The sequence below is a fragment of the Ciconia boyciana genome, chromosome 8 (assembly GCF_034638445.1).
Source record: "Ciconia boyciana chromosome 8, ASM3463844v1, whole genome shotgun sequence".
Classification (NCBI taxonomy): domain Eukaryota; kingdom Metazoa; phylum Chordata; class Aves; order Ciconiiformes; family Ciconiidae; genus Ciconia; species Ciconia boyciana.
Window position 1 is genome coordinate 3,554,833 of NC_132941.1, and position 16,439 is coordinate 3,571,271.

Here is a 16,439-nt window from a genome sequence, read left to right on the forward strand (position 1 = left end):
TTCAGGGAGCCTTCGCAGAAGGGACGTGGCCACATCCCTCCTCTGCGTCCTAGCTGGGCAGTTGCAGGTTTGCGTGGCTCTCCCATCACTGAGAGCCTTTGAAGGCAAATATTGATATTGTAATTTGGATTGCATGGCTGCTTGAGTGTCCAGCCTTTTTTCTAGCTCTCCTTCCTGTGGCTGGAGCTGCGGGCGCTGAGCCCTTCTCCAGGCTGGGCGTTGGGTGCTGCGTTTCTTATCAAGGTCTCCTCTTGTCTTTTGTCCATGACACTGAATTTTGCTGCCTGGGGTTGTTTGGAAGCATGGGTGCGGAATGATGGAGGGCACAGGGACTTGGCGCACCTGCAGAGGGTTTATCTGATGGTTGCCACAAGCCTGCAGGAGAATGAGGGGACCACTGCTCGGGGAGTCTGGCAGCCTGCCCACCCTGCCCAGCTGCGTTTGTGCTTCTTCATGTGTTTGTGCATCCTGAAACTCATTTGGGTAAAATATTTGCAAACTCCATGGTAGGAAATAACACAGGCTCTTCCCATCTCTCCTCATCCCAGCAAATTGATAGAGCCCCTCCTTGTAGCCCTGTGAGCTAATAGTTATCCCATCCAGGAGCACCCGTTGGGCACCCTAAGGTCTCACTGCCCTCGCCTCGTGGTACCTAGGGCTTCTCATCGCATCCTGTTCCCATAAACAGTACCAAAGGTCTTTGAGAAGAGAGGAGAGACCACCTGAGGTTTCCGGTGTTTGTCTAATCTATGATAAAAAGGCAAAAAATAGTAATATCTGAAGTATATATCCGAATACCTTAGCAAAGCGTTCAAAGCTGAAATTTTGTTTTGGTTGGCTGCTCGTTTTAAAAATTCCCCATAGAAAGGACTTGGTTATTTCTCCTTGCCAGTAATAGATGCATATGCAAAATACTGTATTTGGTTGTGACACAGTATGGAGATTGGATGATGGCAGATTCCCGATACATCGCTCTCCCGTAGGCACGGTGAGATTCTCTTTCTACGGTATAGAAACCTGCTGTTTTAAACCATCTTATATGCAGAAAACACACCCAGCGAGCACAGCCCTACATGGCTTGGCGCTACACTCAATAAACAGCAGAGCTGTGTGATGGCCTCGCAGTAAATCAGTGCGTCTCCTCTTTCTGTCACTTTTTTTCCTTGACATGACACTCTGGGACATTTTGGTGCTGGTGGTGGTCTCACAGGCGGGGTTGTCCCACCAGCCGCCACCACTGCTCGGCACGTGCCGGTAGGGATGTGCTGAGCCGGGAGTGGCACAGCAGGGCGGTGGGAGCATTGCCACCCTGACCCACCACTTTTCTCCTGCCACCTCTTTTCAACGAGTCCTCGAAGGTAATGAGTTTAATTTGATAAACTGGGCCCGGGGTGAGGTGTTGCTGCGAGTTTGGGAGATAAGCCTCCCTGATTCTTATCAACCAGAAGCCAGTCCTCCCTGGAGAGCTGTGTTTTTTGGAATGCACCCATGCTCCTCGTGTTTGGTGATGGTCTGGTGATAGAGAGGAAGATAAAGATGGTGAGATTTGTGGTTTGTAACTCTGCCATCACTTTCTTCCTCTGTGTGACCATCCTTCCCATCCTTCTTAACTGTTCTCCTTACTTGTGCTTGTCTGTCTGTGTGCTTCGGGAGGGCGATGTGTCTCCCAGTTGTATTTAGGGTGCTGTGGGGTATGCGGGGAGGACAGAGGACTCACTGTGGGTGCAGAGGGGCTTTCGGATGGAGTGGCTGCTTCATGTAGACCTGGCATGAAATTTAAGCTCTCACCTTGTCATGGGAACAGGTGTCTGGAGGGGCCCCGGCTCACGGAGTCCAGCTTGTGTTACTGTCTGTGCTGTGTCATACATGCACATGTATGCACATATGTGCACGTGTATGCACACTACTGTGTATACGCTGACAAGCGATGCTGGGGTGCATCCCTAAGTACAACCGTCCCAGCAGAGGCGCAGAAAAAGACTTAACATTCTCTGGCTCATGCACAGAAATACAATCCCTGTCTCCTCCAAGCTCCCAGAGAGAAATCGGTGAAAACATCAAACCACACGTCCTGTACAGTGGGGCTGATACGCCAGAGCTATGAACTTTCTCTTTGAGGTGGTAATAGTTTGGCCAGCAGCCAGGAGCAGCAGCCGCGAACGGAAAGGGGGACTTCCAGAGATAAGCTATTTTCAGTCAACGGGGCTTCTCGCCGCAAAATAAATAGAAAAAGGACAAGCTCTACGTCTGCGGTCATGTGTCCTGCTTTCGTGGATTTGGCCTATTTTCTGAAGAATGGCTGTAATTCAGCTTGAATTTCCCTGGATCACTGCCAGCAAAATAGGAAGCTGTTGCTATTGCCAAGGAGCGAACAGGAATTTATATATGTAACTCAGCCACACGGATGAGATGACAGCTAACGGCTTAGCCGCTGCTAGGAGGAAAAACAGACCTTGGAGGAAGCTGGATTTTCTCAGTATCACAGCAGTTCAGTCCTTTTTACATCTTTGATATTATCACCTTCCATCTGGGTCAGGTAACATCATAACACAGTGGCCATGCTCATCGCCAAGGGATGGGAGCAGAGGAGCACTCGGCATTTTGGAAAATCACCTGCATTCAAGTGAAATTCAGCATTAAAATTAACAGAAAGGAGCATTAGAGCAGCGCTTCTAGTTTTTTCTGTATTGAATAACTTCTTTAGTCAACGTGCGCACCATTTCCACCTCTATTTCGTTCCTGAATAAAGAAGGGGGCAGTTTGTCATGCTCAGCACAGAGTATGGACGTGGTGAAAGACATACTGTTCTGGAGGATTTAAAGTTAATTTCCATCGGACAGAGGGACCGTTGTTCGGGTTACTCCCTCTTGAAGGCAGGGTAGCCGCCTTTCTCCTGTGCTCTGGCTGCTTTGGGTCTACAGGGAACCTTTACCTCGTGTCTTTGCGCAGCTTTTCCCCCTGGCCGGACCCCATGCTGCTGGGAGGTTTGCAAGTCTGTAATGTTGTTGTGGAGTCTAAGGGATACAGCTGAGACTCAAGCCTGCTGTCCAGCCCGTGCTGTCTAACAGGGCACTGCAGAGAGGTGCATCTAGGTACGGCGGAGTCCATCGTGTTTGACTGCCCGCTCCTTAGCGAAAGCCTGAGTCTGTCTCCGCACTGTGCCTGGGTTTTTGCCAAGCGCTAAGGGATGGTTTGTTGTATGCACCGCAACACCTTGGACCACCAGATTTGATAAAAAGATGTAGGGCATCATCTCGGCGGCAGTCCCACCTCCTCCAGGCACTCCTCCAGCCGCTGCCCAAGGGAGTGTATCAGTCTGTACAGCGGGCACCACAGTACACAGGCAGAATGGGCTGTAGCTCAATTTTCTATGGACTTGGTCATCCCAGCCGTGCAGGAACAGCGTGATGGCCACGGCTCGGCAGCACGGAGCACTTGCTGAGCTCCCTTGCCCAGGCAAAACTCCCACCGCGGCGGGGCTGACCCCGCTGCAGCAGAAGGGAAAATGAAGAGCGAATTACCAGCACTGGTGCTGTTTGCTGTCGGCCCGATAAAAATGGCATCTTGCCCAAGTCTTCTATAAATCACAGGTTCCATTCGGAAAGGAGTTTTCTGTGGTAATTAATGAGCCAGTATAAAGACATTAAATGGAGAATGTGTGGTGATAGAAAGGCTTGTCATTCACTGAGCCATCTTCCCCCATGTGAATAACCACGAGGGAACAAAGGCCAAACTCCTTATAGACTGAAGTGCACTATCTCTGATAGCTGGGAATGAAGTAATTCTCTGAAAATAACAAAGGCGCAGTAAAATACGTTAGTAAACTAATTACAAGAGAGCTGGTAAAAACAGATGCTGAAAATTTAAAGCTATTATTGGAATGATTGCTAGCAGAAAAATGGGGGCTGACAACAAAAAATTAAAAAATGCATCTCATTTAAAATTCATTAGCCTGTAAATCAGGACAGCTCCCTGTCTGAAAGTGGGGCTGATGGCATTTCCGTGGGCAGTCATGATGAAAAGCTTCCTTTCCTTCACCTTTCTGGATTCCACCATCACCTCTGGAGATGCCGAAACGAAGCGTGTGCTCATTGGCGAGCACAAAAAACCAAGGATGGCTCCTGGCTTTGCAGACCGGGAGGTCTGAGCAGGGATGTTTCTACCCAGAGGTGTTGCAAGGGCTGTGGCGGGGCAGGATAATGCCTTGTGCTCGGATGGCTCACTGCCTCTCCGAGCTGATAAAAAGCAGGATTGCTCGTCCGCACTCGATATCTGAAGCAGTTGGCTGCAAATAAAGTGGTCCAGGGCCAAAAACGGCTGTGCGGGAGCTTCCTCTTGTACCATCTCCATCAATATTTGGGAGAGGGATGGAAAACATTGTTATTGTGCAACAAATCAAAATGGTAACTATGTAATTTGTCTTAATTGTGTGTGTCGGAGTAGGAAAAACACGAGGAGCTCCGGATGGGAGTCTGGCAGGAGAGACCTGCCTGCTGGCAGCATGCTGCATGCTTTGCTTTGCCCTCGCCGAGCCAGCCTCTCCTGGAGGCTTATGGGACAGCTTGTCCTTCATTTTTTGATTAGTTCAGGGGTCTGCAGGGGCACTTGAGTAGGATAAATCATAGGTATTTTGCAAAGAGCAAATGTGTGCTTCACAGGAAAGCCTGGGAGGGGGCAAGGTCCTGAAGAAGCCGTTGCCCGAAGTGGGGTGAGCTGGGGATGCAACAGGAGGGAGCATCTAGAGGGAGCATCTTCTTGCGATGCCGGAAGGGAGCCCTGCTTTGGAGTGGGGAAACCTTGTGTGATGCTGGGGTTTCTTAAGAAGTCTCCCTGCAGAAACGCAGGAGCCCTTCGTGGTGACTAGTGTCACTGGGCAGGTGTGACAGCAGCCAGTGTTGCCCGGCCAACATCACCCTTGGTGCTGGAGCACTGTAACGATGACAGATAACCTCCTCCTGCACTGCAGAATCGCTAGCTCCATATGCAGTCCACCCAAGCAAATTAGGAGTTGTTTATGACATTTAATACTCCCCCTTCCCTCCAGCAGCAGGGCGGCAGGACCGCAGGTTTGGCTTCACAAATGGTCGCCTCAGGATACACTAAACGCTGTCACGAGCCAGAGAGCAATTTCGTCTTGAAAAATTACTGCAATAGCGCTCCCTGATAAAGGTCTCTCCCAGTGATGCTTCCCTCTCCGCCAGAAACTTCTCTCCCTGAAACCAATTTGAGAGCGCTAAAGGGGCTGTTTATTAGTCGATTCCCCTGCAAAACAAGAGGGTGCTGGAAGACGAATGACTATCTTGGGCTGTCTGCCGTGCTGCTCTCCGTAGCAGGTAACGGGATGGGATGCTGCTGCATGCTCCGAACACGGAGGGAAGTGAGAAATTTGATCTGTGGGATTGCCAAGATGCATCTTTCGAAGTGATTTATAAGGAGCAGCATTGCCTCGTGGGTAGAGCGTGCCGTTGGTACTTGAGGGATGATGTTGGATTTGGGTTGTGACCGTGGGTGTCGCTTTGTGTCCCCTGTGCCTGTCTCTGTAAAAAGACCGATACATTTATAGGAAAGGTTTGAGGGTGCTCAGACAGCCCTGGTTGCTCACTGGGCTTCGGAGAGGGCATCTGTGCTGATGCACTGGGACTCGCTGCTCCTTATTTCCAGGCTGGGATGATTTCTGGCTGCAGCCACGTTGCAGGAGGTCTTGGGTCTGAGCAGGCAGCATTTGAGCAGTGCCACTGCATGAGGCAGAGCCTGGCGAAGGCCAGCTGCTTTCAGGGTTTTCCTCTGCCACAGGCAGCTCCCCTGGCACTCTCTATCCTCCCAAGTCAAGATAGCGAGGGTGGTGGGCTGTTGGATGTTGGGGATGCTCCCTGGCATGCTGTACTGGGACAGTGTGGGTGCAGTCTCTCTCCAGAGGGATAGCACTTTGTGAGCTTTATAGAAATTACAAGATACTTCAGTTTAAAACAGCCCTTGGGGTGTATGGCCCCTGTTTATTTCCATGCATGGCTCGGAGACTGCTTTTATTCAGACAAAAATCTTTCCCACTCACGGGCGAGTACCCCTGCATCAACAACTGATGGTGTTGTAGTTATTTTTCCAGTAAGAGAGCTATAATCAATACCATAAATCTATTAAACATTCTTTAGGACTGGGAGACCGGCTTGGAGGCGCGTGTGATTGTGCAGGAGAGGCTGGGGCATGCTGGTGATGAGAAGCACGTTCAAGGGAGCCTCAGGAAGAGGACTGGAGCTGCAGCACAGGCATTCGAAGGTTTTCCAGGTGCCACGATAAAGTCCCTGCAGGGACCTTCGCAGGAATGACCCGTCCTTCTCCTCCCAGCCCTGGTCCTTTGCTCATACAGGGTGGGTAAAGCAACTGAGCAACCAGGGACCCCTGAGCACGTTCCCTCTGACCCTGTTCCTCTCGCGGTCTGCGTGCAGTGGAGATGTGCTCATTACCTTCAGAGGTTATTTATCATCCCTACACAGAAGCAGCCCCCATAGGGCTCTGTGCTTTTTTCCACTTGCTTCTCAAAGCACCAAAACAAACAGTAAATCATGGGGCGGTAGAGTCCATCGGTGCTGCTTGTTGCAGTGCGGCGGGGAGGTGACCTGAGCTGCATTTGGCTCGCAGTCATTTCATGTGTTATGCAAAAAATTGAGAAGCCACAGTCCCAGATCAGCCAACAATTTGCCTCCTGGTGGACTTGAGTCAAGAAGTGGTAGATTTTTCCCCCCCCTCTTGTAAAATATCTGTTGCATGTTCCGTCCTGTGGGCAGCTGCTGTGGCCCACTGTGAGGCATTAGCTCAGTTGTCTCCCTTTCATCCCCATCCCAGGGGCTTAGGGCAGGGGGGGGAAAACAGGCCAGGTGGATACTTTGTTCCTCAACCAGAGAAGTCGGTCTGATGGGGTGTCTTCTCAATCTTGTTTAAATTATTTCACTCAGCTTTGATTGAGTGTGAGAACAACAGAGACACGAGGATGCAAAATGCAGAGAGGGCGGGGAGCCTGGACCATCCTCCGTCCCTGCTCTGAGCAGTCATATCAGCGCCGGGAGGAGAAAATGACAGCCAAAGCAAAAGAGGAATAAGCATTTGTTTGCAAATATTGCAAATAAAAAGCGTGCAGGACTGACCCTCTTTCCTTCTACATCTGCCCAGCACAGAACGAGATGGGGCTTCTTCCCTCTCTCATCTCACCATGTATTTTGGTTTCTCTTAAATGAGCTACATTCCTCCAAAATGTCTTTCTTGCTTCAAACTGTCCTGAGTCTTGCAGCCCATTTTCTTTTGAGATCTGAGGCCCGGTGCAGACAATAGAGATTCGGGATTTTCACCACTATGATTAGTGGGCAGGGGCAGAGGGGATTTTCCTCTGTGCTGGGAGAGGCACGGCTGGTCTTTAATATTTCCCTCCCTTTCCAAAGCCGAGAGAAAGGCGATTTTTCTTCCCTTTAGATGTGAGCGAAGGCCCCCGCTCCTGCTACTCCTGGAGAATTAAATAGATAAATGGGCGGCACTGTTGTTCACGCTTCACTATGCACAAAGCAACTTGCATTCAAAATTGGGCTCATGGCAGTTCAGCAACAACCTCGCACAATAGCATCATTAGACACGCAGGGCCGGCTCGCAGGCGCAGAGGCTGCTCTGCAGCTGGAGTAGCCACTGGGCTGTTGTGACGTGGGCTTTTTTTCTATTTCTATTATAAAAATGCATCTTTAAAAAAATGTAGAGAAAGACGATGCAGTGTCTTCTTCTTAAAGACTGGGGAAAGCGTCCCTGTTTGAAAGCAGGGGCGAGAGGGGAGAGGATGGGATTTGTGGTGCCCATACGCCCCACATCTTTTGTGCCAGCTCTTTCTTGCAGGGAAATCCTCCATTTCTGGAGCATGGAGGGGAGCAGATACGAAACCTGTGTCTGCTAAGCCTTCACCTGATGTCCTCCTTGAAAATATTCTCCGGCAGGTTGCTAACTTAATGGTGAAGGTCTCCTAAGCCAAGAGGGAATGGAAGCGGATGTAATCCCTCTGCTTGCTTTGGGGCAGGGAAAGCGTTTGGAAAGAAGTTGAGGTGCCAGGGAGGATGGGGGCTTAATAAATCTCACAGATTCCGACGGTTGGTTCTGCTGGAGCTGTCAGCCTGATTTGAGAGTGGTTTAGGTCTGGGTTTAATAGGCATGGTGGTCATTGTGTTTTAAAAACAACCCTGACTTCTGCTGACCCGAAGGGAAATTCAATTTTATTAGTAAGTTGGGAAATTCAGTATGAAAATCAGCAGCTGTCGCCAGCATCGGGATAGAGCCACTCTTAGAAGGGGCTGGGTCTGCCCATGGCTTGTTCTCTCACACTGGGCAAACCATTTGCCTCCCTGGCTTCACTTTCATCAGTTGTAATGGAGCTAACGAAGCTTGCCCTCCTTGGCAGGCATGTCTGGGACCCCAGGTACTGGAGGCATGTCCCCATTAAACTCTTGTTTTTCCTTGTACTGTGTTAACTTTGAGGCATTTTAACCACGTGCCTGCATTGGAAGAGGTCTGAATTTAACAGGTTGGTGACAGAAATGTGGAGAAAGGGTCTTTGCTTGTGGGCTGTTGTTTGTGACTGCCTGGCGTCAGTGTCTGTGAGGATGCTCAGCTCCTCCCCAGCATCCTCTTGCGTCAGAGCCAACCTGGGTATCTGTTTCCCCATAAGTAATTTAAAAGTGAAAAGCAATGTGATTGCAAAACTAGCTGGGCTTCCCAAATACTCTCCTAACACCAGGCTTGGCACTGAATCTTTCAAGTCTTCTTCCTCCCCTTGTGCCTGCAGTTGATAATAATGTTTGCGTTTTAATGATTCTAACAGGCCTGGGATTTGCTTTGACATACCAAGTTAATGTTTTCTTTTTCTATATCAAATCTAGGTCAATCTCTGGCTTAGCACTAATGCTGTACTGAGCAAAAAAGGATTGGCCACTAATGGTTTCAATTTAGTTTTTCATGGAGTAAAGAAAACTTCACTCGATACCTATTTTCATTTTTATTCCATTGGCCTTTCCACAGGGCCCGTTAGGATGGAGAGAGTGTTTGCACTTCGAATAGGGGAGACCCAGAAAATTCGTTTGCCAGAACAAATCCTCTGTGAATATGGATGAGGATAAGAGTTGCTGCTCCCCTGCACTATGTCGGTAGGACGTGCCTTTGGGAGCTGCATCCTGGTGGGAGATCCCAAGCATGGGTTTCTCTTTAGGGAAGAGCCTCACCTGCGACTCAGCCTTATCCTAATTGAGGTCCTCCATGATACAACATGGGGGAAGAAGAGATGAAGAGTAACTCCTCTGCCTCATGCGTTAGTGTGGCAGTAGACAACTCAGCCTGAATCTAGCCTTGGCCAACGTCTTTGGGAGAAGGTGCACCCATGTCTGCAGCGTGGGAGGGCTGCTGGGTCCATTCCCCATCTGCTGTGAGCCCATTTTGTTTTATCTTTCCCTGCCCTGTGCCAGCCTGTGTGTACCATGGCCAAAATCCAGGTGTGATGATAGCAGAAGCACTGAGACAGTGTGGCTTGGAGCATCAATATGGAGCAATGAGTGTGCACATGATTTAGGTTGATAGAAAATCAACTTGATGACTACCCTATGCTCACTGTGTGTGTGGATGGTACCGTGCTACACATGGTGATGGCAGAGGGAAGTTTAATGGGAACAGGGTGACACTCACCCCATCTGATGACAGTAAAAAGGGGCCTGGGGCAGCACCAGTCCCTCCGTTGGCACCTGGATGCTGCACTGCTGGACGACAGAGACTATGGGCAGATGGATTAGAGGGTGCCTCCCCTCTTAGGAGCTCAAGGGTGAATATTGTGATTGCATGTATTTATTTTTAAAATGATTATGGCCATTAGCATAGAAATGAGATGCAGCTCCCTGGCTGCTGGCCAACCCCACCCGGGCTGGTGTGCAGCTCTTCTCCATGGCCGCTGAAACAATAGCGCCTGGCTGCTAACAGGGGTCCTGGCGTTTGCTGCTGAAAGATAAGTGACGAATAAGAGCAAGGACTCCGCTGTATGAGTTTGCTTCAGTCGGTTGGGACAGATATAAAAATCTCACGTGGGTCAGCAGAGATTTAGCCCCTCCGATCAATGCCCTGTAAAGCAGTTGTGCTCTTATCCTTCTTCTCTCCTTACACCCAGTGATTTATTTCCAGGCTGAAAACAGCATCCCAGGTAATCACTTGCGTTCAAGTTTTGTTGCTGTTTTACAGGAGATGCTACAAAAGCTTTTGTCTCTGCAACTGTAAATAAACTTGTAAACCTGTGTTAAAAAAAATAGCATTTTGTAGCTTGGTGCATGAATTTTTAATGCATCTTCTGCAAACCAGCTGGTCTTGGCAAGGGTCACAGTGTTTCCTAGGCATTTAACATAAAACTGTGCTTCAAAGCCATGTTATAGGGTCATTGAAGAGTAATATTTTACTTAACATCCTCATAACTGAATTATTTATAACTTCCTATGTTTTATTCATGATAAATATTAATACTAGTGTCTTTAAGAGTAGAGGTTATTGCTGCAGTTTTACCTATAAGAGGTGATATTATTGAAATAAAGGAATGGCAATGAATTCTGTAGCCAGCAGAGCGAAGTCTGTGCTGGGGCTGTTCTCATTCACACCTCCCTCTTCTTATCAGCCCTGTCAGCCACTGAAAAACCTCTGCACTGAGCATCTGTACATTTGAAAGGAATTTTCCTGCAGGCATCTGAATCTCTGCTCTTTTTTTTTGCCTTTTTTTCCTCCTTTATTAATGAGCTTTGTGTCATTCTCATTAATTCTGGGATTCATTTCTTGGTGAGAGTTCACAAGCTTTGGTTGCAAGATGCTCGCCCTGGCCTGGACCTCCAAATGGCAGCAGCCTTGAAATATTCTGCAGGCTCCCTCGAGCTCTCCTGCCATGGGCACATCTGGACCCCCCATTTTTTGAAGCATCCCTTGCCATCTTGGAAGGGAAATCACCTGGTTTGGGAGACCCCCCAGCAGCCTTTGGGCTCCTTCCCACATGGCTGAGTGCTCTGGGCCATGAGCAGTCTCATTTCAAGGCTAAATGTTTATGAATTGGGTGAATTGCCATTCCACCATTGCGCTCCATCCCTTACCAGAGAGGATATTTGCATTAGCTTTCCTCTTGGGAAAAGGAAATATATTATTGCATGCTCTTTTGCCTTGTGCTGGTGCGTTCCCATCTGGCTGGAGCATTGCACAGCCACCTCCTGGTCCTGCTCCCATTGCTGCATCCCGGTGTGGGGCTGGCTGCCCATCCCACCCTCACGGCTGCAAAACCTTCCCAACCCTATGGCCGTGCGGGGCTGGGGCTTTGCTCCGTGTTACTCGATCAGCTTAACAAATCTGCAGTCAGCGGGTTGAGAGCAGTGGTTGCGGGAGCAGTGCGGGTTAATGCAACACATATTTAATGTATGATTGCTAATGGCCATCTCCCATCTGCCTGAGCCCAACTGGAGTTTGCAGATGAATGATTAAGCTGCCCTGACACATATGCAGCTTGTTCCTTAGCGGAGGTACATTCATTACACTTGACGCATGTAAAAGGGAACGAGGCTTTCTCGCTGGGGAAAGGGGTATTATCGGGCTGGGGTGGCAGAGCGGGGGGCTCTCTTGGAGTTTATTTTGTATGATAATGTGAGAGATCTTCGTGTGGATGCAGCGCTATAAATGAATCATGAGCTAAATAACCACTGGGATGTTTATTAGCTTCGAATATGTTTATTGCAGAGTCAACAGGCAGCACCTTCCAATTAATTAATAGTAATAATTACTGTATTATTTATGTAGCTCTAACAGCATGCTGGAGTCTTTCCGCACAATGGTTACAGCTGTGGCTGTGCTGAAACAGGCTGGTCTGTATTCATCCTGCGTGGGCACGCTGAGGTTTGTCATTTGCTGTCAGGTGGTCCCAACCCCAAAAGCCTTGGTTTACTGAGCTGCTGAGCTCTTGGCAGCTGCTCTTTCTATCGGCTGAAGCCTGTTGCTCCGCAGCATGGGGATGTGACCATTCCTTCTGCGGTGCTGGAAGGTAGAGTATGCAATGAGCTGGAGCATGTGCCAAACAGAGATGGAAATCAAGGTCTGTAAGTTTTACTAGGGTATCTGGGAGCTCTTTTGGTCATTTCAGCAAAATAGTCAAGCCATGTACATCAGAAGGATATTTACAGCAGATAAGATATTAGCAGCAACAGCAAGGATAGACATCGCTTTTCTGATGTGAACTTGGATCCAAAGCCTGCTGAAGCTCTTGAGAATGACCTCCGATAAGTGCCAGTCCGGTGTCTGTGCATCTCGCTGCCCCAGTAGACCTTGCTGTGGACCATATGGGTCATGGAGCACCGTCTCCTGTCCTGGTTGAGTCAATCAGTTCAATGTGTAGAGGCAGATATATAGCAAGAACTTGCTGCTAGTCTTGTTTCTCCATGAGGTTAGGCTGCAAACCAGCCTTCTGTTCTTGCATTACAATCCCATTTGCTGTCTCTGGGAAATCGGGGTGTTTCTAGGTCATGTGAAGTTGTTGGCGGTGGATCTCTTTTCACATATGAATATTTTTGTCTCTCTTTGTGTCTTCCAGCAATGTCCGACTTCCACATCCACCCTCAGAACGCAGTGGTGGAGGAAGGTGGCGTAGCCAGATTCCAGTGCCAGATCCATGGCTTGCCTGAGCCGGTCATCCTCTGGCAAAAGAACCGCATGCCGGTCAACACAGACAATGAAAGGTAGGACCTGTCCAAACCACATACTGCTGTCCTTTCTCCAGGTGGAAAAAGGTGGTCAGGCTTGCTCTTGCTCTCACAGTTGTGCTAGGACCCAGCTGATTGGGGCTGAGGGTCTTGGCCAGCGTTTCTGCCATGGAAGGGTCCTTCAGTTAATGTTGTGGGTTGTCTGGGCTCCTTCTGGCCAAACACTGTGCAGAAATACTGCATCTCTCAAGAGAACTAGATAAACCCCGTTAGCTGATTTCGGAGGGGGCAAGGGCTTGCATTGACCTTCCCCGATCAGCTCTCCTCCAGGTTTACTTTCCAGCATGAGGAGTCCACCCAGCAATCCTAGTAGAGCTGGGATAGCTTTGCCATCCATCATCCCTCTGTGGCTCCATTCTGTGCAACTCTTTCTGAGCCAGATCCGTGACTTAGGGTCTTCCATGTGGGTCCTGAACTCCTGCAAGCACTGAATTATACCGTGGCTGCTAGACTTTCTTTCCCAGGTGGACTCCCTTGTGTGTGGTGGCAGGGGAGCTCTGCAGAGAGCATCCTGCAGTGCCCTGGGCTGCCGTTTCCCACGCAACCCTCCTAAAGAGAAACCCCAGCTGCCCCCCTTCCCCAGCCTAGACCTGGGACGGCACGTCCTCGCTTCCTGTGTTTGACAGGCTACTCCCTTCACGTCGGAAACATCCCTCATCACGGTTTGATCCTCCGAGCGGCGGTGGGGCCTGGCGGAGGACAGGTGGCAGGAAACGCGTGCTCCGTGCTGGCAGCCTCCGGTGGTCCCAGCTGCAGCTCGGGAGCTGCACAACCAATGAAGGGAGACAATCGGTCGCAGCACACCTCAATCACGAATTGACGTCCGTGCATTGGGAATAGGCAAAACCAGGAAGCTGTAAATATTTTCCTGAAAGCCCCTATTCTTAAAAATGTCACTTCTGCAAGCAGAATGTGGTTGGGTGCTTTGGAGGCAGGAGAAAACACGAGGGCTGGAACAATGCCTGACCTTTTCAGCGTTGCGGTGAACTTACAGTAGAAGGACCCAAGAGGCCCAACCCTGCCGTGGAAAACTGCAACTGTCAGGTTTTGTTTTTCCTTGCGTTTTTCATCTGAGCTTTTTTTAGCCCAGCACAGGGTTGATTCGTTAAACTTGATCTCCTCTGAAGGCTTCTTACTCACACAAGTGCTAAACTGGGGATGTGCTAGAGCAGGGCAACTGGTCCAAGGTGATATAAGCAGAAGTAAGGGGTGTGGAACTGGGCCTGACGCCTTGCGTGCATCCCGATGAGATGTTGCAGGGCAGGTGAAGTTCCCTTGAAGTCTCTCGTGCATTATTGCTCCTTTCCACTTGAGCTCAGGGTCACAGGTGTGGAGATTGTTAGAGACGTGGCAGGGATTTGAGTGTGACCAGGACTTCTATCTCCAAGACTGAGGAGCTCCAAGATTGAGGAGCTCCAAGACTGAGGAGCCAAGACTGTTCTCCAACTCAGAGAGCTCCAAGTTGCGTTCATCCCCGCTGCTTCTCCACCAGGGCAGGGAGCTTGCCCAAACCCTGGAGAACGTGGGCTAGGAGCAGTTTCCCTATGTTCAGTGTCCTGATTTTGAACAGATTTGGCTTTTTGTAGGAGTAAAATTACTGGGGAAGGTTTTTATTATCAGCTCAGTAGATTAATCTCTGACACCAACGGGCCCGGGTGATGAGGGTTGCTTCTCTAACTGAATTGGATTTCTGCATTAATCACGCTTTGTGCATTTCTGCGTATAAATTGTATATAAATTTGTATGCCGAGTCTTGCACTTGGAGGCTTTGAAGGCAGAATAATAGCTTTGGAATTGAATCTTCTAATGCTGTGGGCAGATTGTTAACAAAAATGAAGGCTTCTTGTGGTATAATTCATCCAAAACAATGGGCATTTTAAAGTCCCAGAGAGATTGCAATCAACTTCGGGACGTGTAAAACTGATTGCTGTCATGCTGCCACCAACACCAAGCCGCGTGTTTGGAACCCAGCGCAGGGAGCAGGTTATAGGCACATAACCATATGCTGATATGGAAAAAGATATTCTTCATCTTCCAGACGGAAATGGATTATTAACTCATCACAGTGTAATGACTTACTACCAGCCAATTTAAACACACAGTTGCCAAGCAACCTGTAATGTATGTATACATATATGTGTGTATGCATGCATGATTTAAATGTACCTATGTTTTAAATATATAAAATATTTATTGATATTTATCTGTGCCCTCTCAATATCTATTTTAAACGTGCCTTTCCACGCATTTGAGGTTTTAAGGTCATGTGGATTTGAGTCCTGGACCTGGACCTGGGATTGTGGAGCATGCGCTTCCCGTGATGCTTGTCCACGGTCACTGTGCTTCAGACGATGAGTGATAACTCCCACGTCAGCTGGGTTCACAGGCAAATGCACTGCCAAAGCTTTTCCACAGATAAGTAAGAAGCACCTACTTTGTAGCCTTCCAGCAAAAGTCATCCTTTCTCAAGGCTGCATCAGAAGATAAAGAAAGGGAACATACCCGCCTGTAAAAGAAGACCAGAGGCTCCAGTATCCAAAAAAATAAAGAACTGATGCAATGATAAGCGTGGGCTCAGCCTGCCGGGGGCTGCATCACTCAGGCGGTACTGGCAGCTCCGCGCTGGGATGCAGGGAGCCAGCCTGCCTCACCTGGATGGGTGTGCAGCCTGCTTTCACATCATGTCCTGCTTTGCAAGTTTGTGTTTCTGCTTTTCTCTTCCCACAGGTACACGCTGCTTCCCAAGGGGGTCCTCCAGATTACGGGACTGAGAGCAGAAGACAGTGGGATTTTTCACTGTGTTGCTACCAATATTGCTAATGTGAAGTTCAGCCGGGAGGCCAGACTCACCGTGTCAGGTTAGTACCAATAAACACTATCCTGGCTGTCTTTCCGTTGTTTTCCTTCTGCTGCTAGTCTGGACCAGGACAGTTTAAGAGAGCTTTAGGCTAACAGCACTGAGAAGCATCCCTCTGTCCAGCCATAGCGCCTTCCTTGTTCTGGACTGTTATTAGTTCCTGCCAGATCTTTCCATTTGATAGCAGATAAACCTGTCTCTTTGCCTGTAAATTAGTGCTAGTTTCTGGGTAGAGGGAGGATGGTGAGAAAATGAGTTACAGCAGCTTTACATTAAATAAATTATTTTGGAAATGTGGAAGATTCATCATTTCCTTATAAGACCTGCCCACTCTGGAAGTAATTGCAGCACACAGGGTGATCAATTATTTATCTAATGGGGGAATTATGTTCTGTAGGCTGTTAGCATTGCATTGCGACCGAAGCGGGCTAACCTTGCTTTGGAAGATGAGAAGGAGAAGCCCTGAGCACCCCAGGCTGAATTTTGACTTGGTTCTCCATCCACATTTGAAGTCAGTGGCAGAAACAGGTTTTCACCTCTGAAAGCTCCAGCTGAAGAAATGACGGTGCCTTATGATCTCCTCTCAAAAAAAAAGGGCCAAAATCACATACTTGCTGTTTGGTTTCACGCTGTGAGGTAGGATGTGATGAAGCTATAAGGGAAACCAAAGCAACCCACATCCACACTTTGCATGTGCACAAGTTTGGCTTGTTTGTGAAAGCACACAAAATGTCACGTGGAAGTGATGACTTTGGGAACAGTGAAGGAAGGATTAGGGTGCAAATACACTGCGACCACGTTTC

At 48.9% G+C, this 16,439-nt stretch overlaps 1 protein-coding gene across 1 annotated transcript in view; it reads left to right on the plus strand.

Annotated features, from left to right (window-relative positions):
• IGDCC3 (immunoglobulin superfamily DCC subclass member 3) overlaps positions 1-16,439 on the plus strand; it is a 106,031-nt gene that overhangs the window by 49,884 nt on the left and 39,708 nt on the right. The window contains exons 3-4 of the mRNA XM_072871139.1: positions 12,611-12,755; positions 15,507-15,637. Of these exons, the coding sequence (XP_072727240.1) occupies positions 12,611-12,755; positions 15,507-15,637 (276 nt within the window). The remainder of the gene's footprint in view (positions 1-12,610; positions 12,756-15,506; positions 15,638-16,439) is intronic.